Raw genomic sequence first — 8,162 nt, forward strand, 5'->3', positions numbered from 1 at the left:
TCTCAACCATGTTTTTGAGTTTTTAGTCAACAGTCAACTTTTTGGGTGTTTGGGGTAATAAAAATCAATGATTAATATCTAGGAAAATGATTAAGTCTTATTTACTTCTATAGTGTTGTTAATTCAGTTGTTTTTTGTCATTTTAAAATGAATACATTTATAATTAAAAGATGACCCAGAAAGGTTAAAAGTTGTATGCAGCTTAAAAATTCCAGTCTTTGGTATTAATGTTGTGAAACCTTGCACGAAATAAGACATATCACTCCAGAGTTAACATGTACTAAGGATGTCAAAGGGGGACCAATGGCTGTAAGAATAAGGAGACACACAAAGTAGTGTCGTGCTTAAAGGCTGGCCTATGTTGCAACATAGAACAATGAACGAATAGTGTTTGTAACAGTAGTGCTATAACATGAGAAGCTCCAAATATTGCTAAAGGAGTCTCATGGTAATGATTCGGTTTTGCATTATTAGTGTGGATGGACCGGGGAAAAAGAATAATTGAACCTGATTGTCCTTGTTATAAAATGTACATGTATAATACCAAGTGCCTCATCATGGTAAAAGGTATTCAGTAAAAGCAAAGAATCAACTTGAATTCTAGGCAAAAATACATGAAGTCTCATCTCATTAGCTACACTGCTTATCCTCAGTAGGGTCGCGGGGGTGCTGGAGCCCATCCCAGCAATCATCGGGCAGTGGACACCCTTAACTGGTTGCCAGCCAATCGCAGGGCACATAGGGACAGACAACTTACTCATTCACACCTAGGGACAATTTGGACCGGCCAATTCACCTGAAATGCATGTTTTTGGAATGTGGGAGGAAACCGGAGTGCCTGGAGGAAACCCACACAAGCATGGGGAGAACATACAAACTCCGCACGGGAAGTCTGGAGCTGGATTTGAACTCACGCAGGAGGTTCCCAAGACATGAACTGTGCCACACATGCGCTAACCGCTGTGCTGCCCATGAATTATCATACTAATGTTAATTTTAAAAGGGCATGGGTCACGAAACTCATTTAGTTTCCATAGTGGAACCTAAGGTCACTGCCATATAGTTGTCAAATATAGACCACAGGGGCTTTAAGAGACTTAAAATGCCTACTAGAGGGAAACTGGTTAAAGAGGTGGTGGTTGAGGTTAGTCCCTAATGTTGCGGCTCTGTTTTGATATCGCAAGCCCTAATGTCCCTAAAACTGGACAGAGAGCAGCCAATTATCTTCAGGGCTGTTGATAATTGTTTTTTTTTTCTGTATGGAAATGGGGTAATAACAGTCAAGATACAAGTACCATATGATGTAGGGTAAATCGGGTGCCTCCAACCTGTTTTGTTACCAATTACCTGCAGAAATAACCTCTGATCATATTATGTTACTAAGTTAATTATTGGATATGAGAATAAATACACCGAGTCAACTAAGAATTCTTGACTAGAACATGACAATGTACCAACATTGGTGAGCTATTTTCAGAACATGTCTACGGCCACCTCGGCTGTCCTTGGGGGGAACCGCGTTGGAAACCCCTACAGTTATTGTACTTAAAAAAACGTCCTCCTTAAGGCTTAAATTTAGCTTGAGGGTGTGTTAAAAATACCGAGCAATTCTGGCGCCAAATGGATGATTTATAGGTTTCCTGATACAATCAGTGGGAAATCATGTAATGTAGACCGAAACTGAGCGTGATTGGGGAGATTTTCCGTTCACAATTGTGATTTCCGACACCCACTAAGAAGCGCTTCACACAATTGGACCGTTCTCCCGCCGGAGGCGTGGTCTCTTTCAATCTAACCAATTGGCGACCGCGACGTTTTACGAAAGAAGCGACTAACCGCTCGTGTTGGGAATTCAGGCTCTTTTTTGAGAACTGGCCTTTTCGGCTCAGATTATAAAAACGCGCTTGTTCTTTTGGCCTCCTAGCGGTTCTTCAGATTATTTTATCCATACATTTTCAACTACAGTATTATGTAACAATATATGCAAAATGGCTTCAGAAAGGGGAAAATATGGCAGGACGAAAATAGAAAAGCTTGGGAACAAGGCAAAAGAAAAAATGAGAGATTAAAAGAACAAGAACAAAATAAGTAAAACACAGGAAAAAAATAAGTAATTTGAAAATCAAACTAGTAAAAAGAATTAGTTTAATGTGTTTATCACCAATTATAATGTAACTCACAATATGAATTGAAAATAAATCAATAACTCCTAAATTATGAAATTATTTTTCTCTCCCAAATTGAACTTTTAGCCATTTTAAACCACAAGCTTTTAATCCTAAGTAAATCAGAAGTTTTTGAAAAAAACACACCACACAAATAAAAAGTCAATTATAAACTATGAAATACAAGAGCAACATAATTTTCTATGTTTAAAAAAAGCCAATTGTGAAACACATAATTTCTGTAAAACAAGAAGTATTCATTAAAACTAGACAATTCCTGCGGCAATTGTAAGGGTTGTGATTGATCTGGAAGATGATCCCGGCACGGATATATAACCCCGGTTGTTAGCATTATGAGTTAGCATAAAGTTTTTAACTCGGAGATGTTTCTGTAACTTTTCACTTGGTTCTGTGGGGGGACTTTTTGCCTAAGGGCATGAAATATTATTTGGCCCCTTCAATTAATACTTTGCAGTGCATATTTTTTTAAATATTTTTTTATGTCTCTAGCCTTGTTTCCTGCTATCTTGCATATCAAAACTTTAACAATGTTCAAGCAGTAGATTGCATAACGGTATTTCAGTTTTGCTCACGAAGAGATTAAAAATAAAACTACACGCATATTTATTTTCTGTCCAAGGCAAATTTTGGCCAAAAGCAGTTTTAGTCTTTAAAGGGACTGTGTGTAATATTTAGTCTCTCCTAGTGGTACAAAAAAACTTAAATCCGGTATTGTGTTTCAAAAAGCGAATAAGCAAAAAAATGTGCAGGTTTTTTTTTAGCTATTGGTGTGTGAGTGTGTGTGTGAATGGGTAAGTGTGAAGCACATTGTAAAGCGCTTTGGGAGGTCTTCATTGACTTGAAAAGGGCTATATAAATACAGACCATTTACCATTTATGTATCTGGCTACTTTATTTAGCTTTGTAGCTAGCTAACTTCGTACATTTTTAACTATTTAGCAAGCTATCAACCTAGCGTTTTACATTTTTTTGCATGCTATCAAGCTAACATTTGATCTTTTTTTTTACTATTTTATCAAGTTATCTAGCTTCATTTTTTTTTTTACCTGAGTACAAACTTTACAATATTAATACTTATGTAATCATACTTGGAATTTGGATTTTATGTAAACCAAGTTACATATTAAAATTTTCCATATTTTTCTTAACATATTTCTGTTCCTACAAAATATTTTACATGATGTTATATTTCACAACCTATTTTGTTTTTGTGCTCTGTAGAGCCCCTTGAGACGTTTTGTGATAAAGGGCTATACAAATAAATATGACTTGACTGCTTTGTAGACATTTTTAGTAATTTTTCCCGGTGTTCTTTTATTTGATTTTTCAGTACATCCCTGGAGTGCCGTGTCTAATCTCGTTGTATACACCGTTTCACATCGTTGATATAAATGACAAAGACGAATCAACTCGGAATCCATGGGGAAAATGGATTGGACTGACCAATCACAATAGGAAAGAGAGAGTCTCGAATGGAACCGGCTCTTGATTGGTGGTGAGCTGGCTCCTTCGCTTCAAAGAGCCGTCTTATAAAGGCCGTTTCGTTCGCAAACGACACACCATAAACCTCTGCCCACCCCGACGCGTCGCTCATTGAAGAAGAAGAGGGCCGATGTATCGCACCTTTCCTTCAGCACGATCGTAGTCATGCCGCCCAAACATACAAAGCTTTTCGTCGGAGGCCTAAACGTGGAGACGACCGACGATGGCCTCCGCGCTCATTTTGAGCAATTCGGCTGTCTCACCGACTGCGTGGTGGTGAAAAACCAAGCCATCGGCCGCTCTCGCTGCTTTGGCTTTGTAACCTACACGATGTCGGAGGAGGCCGACGCAGCAATGGCGTCCAGGCCACATGTCGTCGACGGCCGCACCGTGGAAATCAAATGGGCTGTAGCCCGCGACGAAGCCGGCGGGAACACGGACTCGTCCTCCAACGTTAAAAAGATTTTCGTCGGCGGTGTCAAGGACCATCTGGAGGCCGAGCACCTCACCGAGTACTTCTCTCAATACGGCCCGGTGGAGAAAAGCGAGATCATCACCGACAAGATGACCGGCAGGAAGCGTGGCTTCGCCTTTGTCTTCTTCCACGAGAACGATTCTGCTAACAAGGCCGCTCAAACTAAATTCCACACCATCAGCTCCACCAAGGTCGAGGTGAAAAAGGCAATGAGCAAGCAGGAGATGGGCGGAGGTCGCGGAGGAGGATTTGGTGGAGGCCGGGGCCGCGGGAGAGGCATGGCGCCGCCGTACGGCGGAGGAAGAGGAGGCGGCGGCGGAGGTTACGGTTCAGGTGGCTACGGCGGCGGCTACGGTAATGGTGGCGGCTACGGCGGTGGCGGTTATGGAGGAGCCGGTGGTTATGGAGGAGCCGGTGGTTATGGAAGTACCCCCGGCGGCTATGGAGCCGGAGGTTACGGCGCAGGAGGAGGAGGCGGCGGCTATGACGAGTACGACAGCGGCATGGGTGGAGGATACAGCAACGGGGACTTCGGGGGCGGCTACGGACAGCAGCAATCCGGTTATGGTGCTATGAAGGGGGGAAACTTCTCTTCATTCCGGAGCGGGGCCCCGTACAGTAGAGGCGGCTTTGGCCGTGGTGGTGGAGGTGGAGGATACGGGGGCGGCTATTAGAGTTCCCTCCATTTTTGATACGGGAGGGGGGTTGGGAGTCCAGGATTCCATAGAACTTACACGCCGCCATGAGGTGGTTTTTCTTTTGCTCTCGGACTTCGGGAGAAGTGTTAAACCTCCATGCCGAATGATTGAGTTTATTGTGCCCCCCTTACCCTCTCCTCATTCCCCTTTACGGACGCTACTACTATGACAAAATTGTGAAATATTGCTGAAAACGTTTTGCTTTTTCTGAGTCTATAAGTTGATATCTTTTTTTCCTGTCCCGAGTTATTTCTCGGGTTTTGAAGTCGATTTGTCGCCAGAATTGAATGATCTGTGTTTCATTTCTTTCCCTCCCAAAGCAGACGTATCTTTTTGTCATTTTGATTGATCAGTTTTGTTCAAAGTAAACATGTTTTGAAATTATGTTTAGCACACCCGTATGTTTGGTTTTATTAAAGTTTTTAATGTTTGGAAAATAAACATGTCTTTCTTAAAACGTTGGTTTACACTTGCGTTCTTAAACTTGGGTATTGCAGTTTCACGTGTGCTCCCCAGAGGGCAGCATCGGCCTTTGCTGGTCGCCATTTTGAGACTACCCTCGTGCTGTCCTCATTTAAAGGGACCGTGTATTTGGCATTTCATAATGGTTAAAAAAATGATCTGAGTAATAACTAATGCATAAACTTGTTTTGTGTTTTTCCCCTCCAAACGAGAAATTCAAAAGCATGTGTATTTTGTGAACGTTTTTTATTTCTTAAATTAATGCGAGAACAGCATACGTCAAATTAGTAATCCAACATATTTTAGGCAATGGTATTCAGTAGATCATTATTTTATAGTGCAAAAAAGTTGAACTATGAATTTCACAATGATTGGAACAGAGTCCACAGATACCTCAAACACATTTTCAGATTCCAGATTAAGAGATCCAATAATACGGTGATTTAAATTAAAAATATTTTTGTAAGGGACACAGATTCAATTGACATTTGTGAGCAAGTGGTCAGATCTGTAATGATTGATACTACCCTGTATTTACTTGGATCAAGACAAATTCCCAGTATCCCCAACCCCTGAAAACACAGGAAACAAAAATAAGAATACTTGAGAGTTACAAAAAAGATCAAATATTAAACAAATGTAATTCATTTAAACTCATTTAACACACATTACAAAGCATTAAAGGAAACAAATTCAAGTCAACCTGGTCCCTGTCAAACATGCTGCAGCATATTTTGGGTAACAGTCTCCAGCAGATTACGATTTTCTCTTTACATTCAAATGTTCTGCTTGTGAGTTTGTCCAGGAAAATACATGCTTTATAATCAACGGATATGTACATGTTTCTTAAAACATTCTGTATTTGAGCCTCACCAAGAGGGAGCTGACATAATTGACCACCCTATTTCTGCTATTGATAGCCATAAATCCAAAACGTTTGGGTACAAATATTGCAAATAAAATGAAGTGCATTTTTCGCTTTGAGTTGCTGTAGTTTGTATTCTTCCTTGTTCTATGAGCGCTTGTTTATGGTTGCACTACACCGTACAGCAACTTGAAATAGTACATACTGTCTCTTTAAGGATTTTTTTTTAAATATACAGCTCACATGGAGATGTGACTAGAAACTTCCTAGAACCATCTAGGAACAATTTCAATATTTACAATTAAATATCATTTAGGTGGATATTCTTCCGGGTTTAATAACACAACGGGTGGTAATGTTGGCCCGAAGACAACAGAGGGCACGAATGATCAAAAGCTGCATCATTTTCATCATCGATTATCAATTATTTTTTTGTGTTTTTTTATAGGTTCGAAAAATGTTGTTCATAGTCAACAACAATTCAAGATAGTTTTACCAATAAAAATAAGTGGCACTTCAAAGTTAGAAAAGAATATACCTTGATTATCATTCTTACAAAATGAGTTGAACATATTGTGACAACGAAATTGGACGTGGCACTCCAGTTACACATATAGACATTGTTGTTGTATACAAAATGCTTCAACGTACTTACATAAAGATATTAAAGTCTGCCTAGTCCCAACAACAAGGAAAAGTGGCACTCTTGGTGTCTTGCAGTCTCGATCCAAACATACATCCATCCATTTTCTGCACCGCTTATCCTCAGTAGGGTCGCGGGGGTGCTGGAGCCCATCCCAGCTATCTTCAATGGGCTTGTTCACACCTAGGGAAAATTTGGACCAGCCAATTAACCTCACATGCATGTTTTTGGAATGTGGGAGGTAACCGGAGTGCCCAGAGGAAACCCACACAAGCACAGGGAGAACATGCAAACTACACATAGGAGGTTCGATCTCATGACCTCACAACTGTGCAGCACACACGCTAACCACTGCTCTGCCGTGCTGCCCCGATCCAAGCATACTAAACATAAACTGGAGGCAAACTAATTAAATAAAGGGACAGTGTGAGTTATGTACCACATCCAAGTGGTATACAAACTGCATTAAATAAAAACTATCAATTTAATTATCAAAAATACATGAAAAATCATATATATAAACATGCATTTCCTTAAATCCAGTATGCAAAGGAAGCTGCCATTATTGTCTGCTTTTATGGGTATCCAAAAAAAACATAAAAAAGCTGAGTAAAATAAGGATAAGTAAAATGGTGCGTTTTGGTTACTTGGAGCCACCGTAGTTTTTCATCGTCCAAGTTCTTTTTCACACGCATTTTTTTTTGTTGCACCATGTTCTACAGCGACGTCATCTAGTGGTCAATTGTTACACACTGTTCCGATAAATTACATTAGAAACTCAATTTAAATCAAATCTATTTTCAGATTTCCTAAATTTGTGCTGATGAATGCATTTTTTTCAATTATTTAAATTGTGTTATAGAAATATTTTTTTTATATACATCTCAAGTTCAATCTCCCTTATTTTTATACAATAATGTATTCTTTCTGTTGCTAAACCCCACAAGTGTCTTGGGGGTTTATATCCCGTCTTTTGGAGACACAATTGACAGTTAATCGCAGAAAACACAAAAGGCTAGACATTGGGATAAACCAAGAAATATTCTTGTGATTCACCTCGTTTGCGTTCAAATTACCACTCACTTTTGTGAAAATGACACTTGAGTTGCTTCAGTAGATTTGTTCCTACTTGAGCCCCACTAATGAACTGGCAAAATCACTTCTTTTAAAACAAGTAAAGCCGTGGATTAAGCGACTTGATTCACTTTTCAATTCACAATGAGTGATTCTTCGGTTTTTAATAAACTATCCCGTGTAGAACACTTGACATATTGTTGAAAGGATGTAATGCAGATCGAGTCCAAATAAAGTGGTCAGAGTGGCAATCATTATATTATAGACGATCTTTGTG

The 8,162-nt window shown here is 39.8% G+C and overlaps 1 protein-coding gene across 1 annotated transcript; it reads left to right on the forward strand.

Annotated features, from left to right (window-relative positions):
- The first annotated feature begins 3,525 nt into the window (after positions 1–3,525).
- Positions 3,526–5,298, forward strand: LOC148359347 (heterogeneous nuclear ribonucleoprotein A0-like). Its single transcript, XM_088344566.1, has one exon. The coding sequence runs from the start codon at positions 3,834–3,836 to the stop codon at positions 4,815–4,817; it is 984 nt and encodes a 327-aa protein (XP_088200692.1). The 5' UTR covers positions 3,526–3,833; the 3' UTR covers positions 4,818–5,298.
- Positions 5,299–8,162: the final 2,864 nt, after the last annotated feature.

The sequence above is a fragment of the Urocampus carinirostris genome, chromosome 9 (genome assembly GCF_059441175.1).
Source record: "Urocampus carinirostris isolate Australia breed hairy pipefish chromosome 9, RoL_Ucar_1.0, whole genome shotgun sequence".
Classification (NCBI taxonomy): Eukaryota; Metazoa; Chordata; class Actinopteri; order Syngnathiformes; family Syngnathidae; genus Urocampus; species Urocampus carinirostris.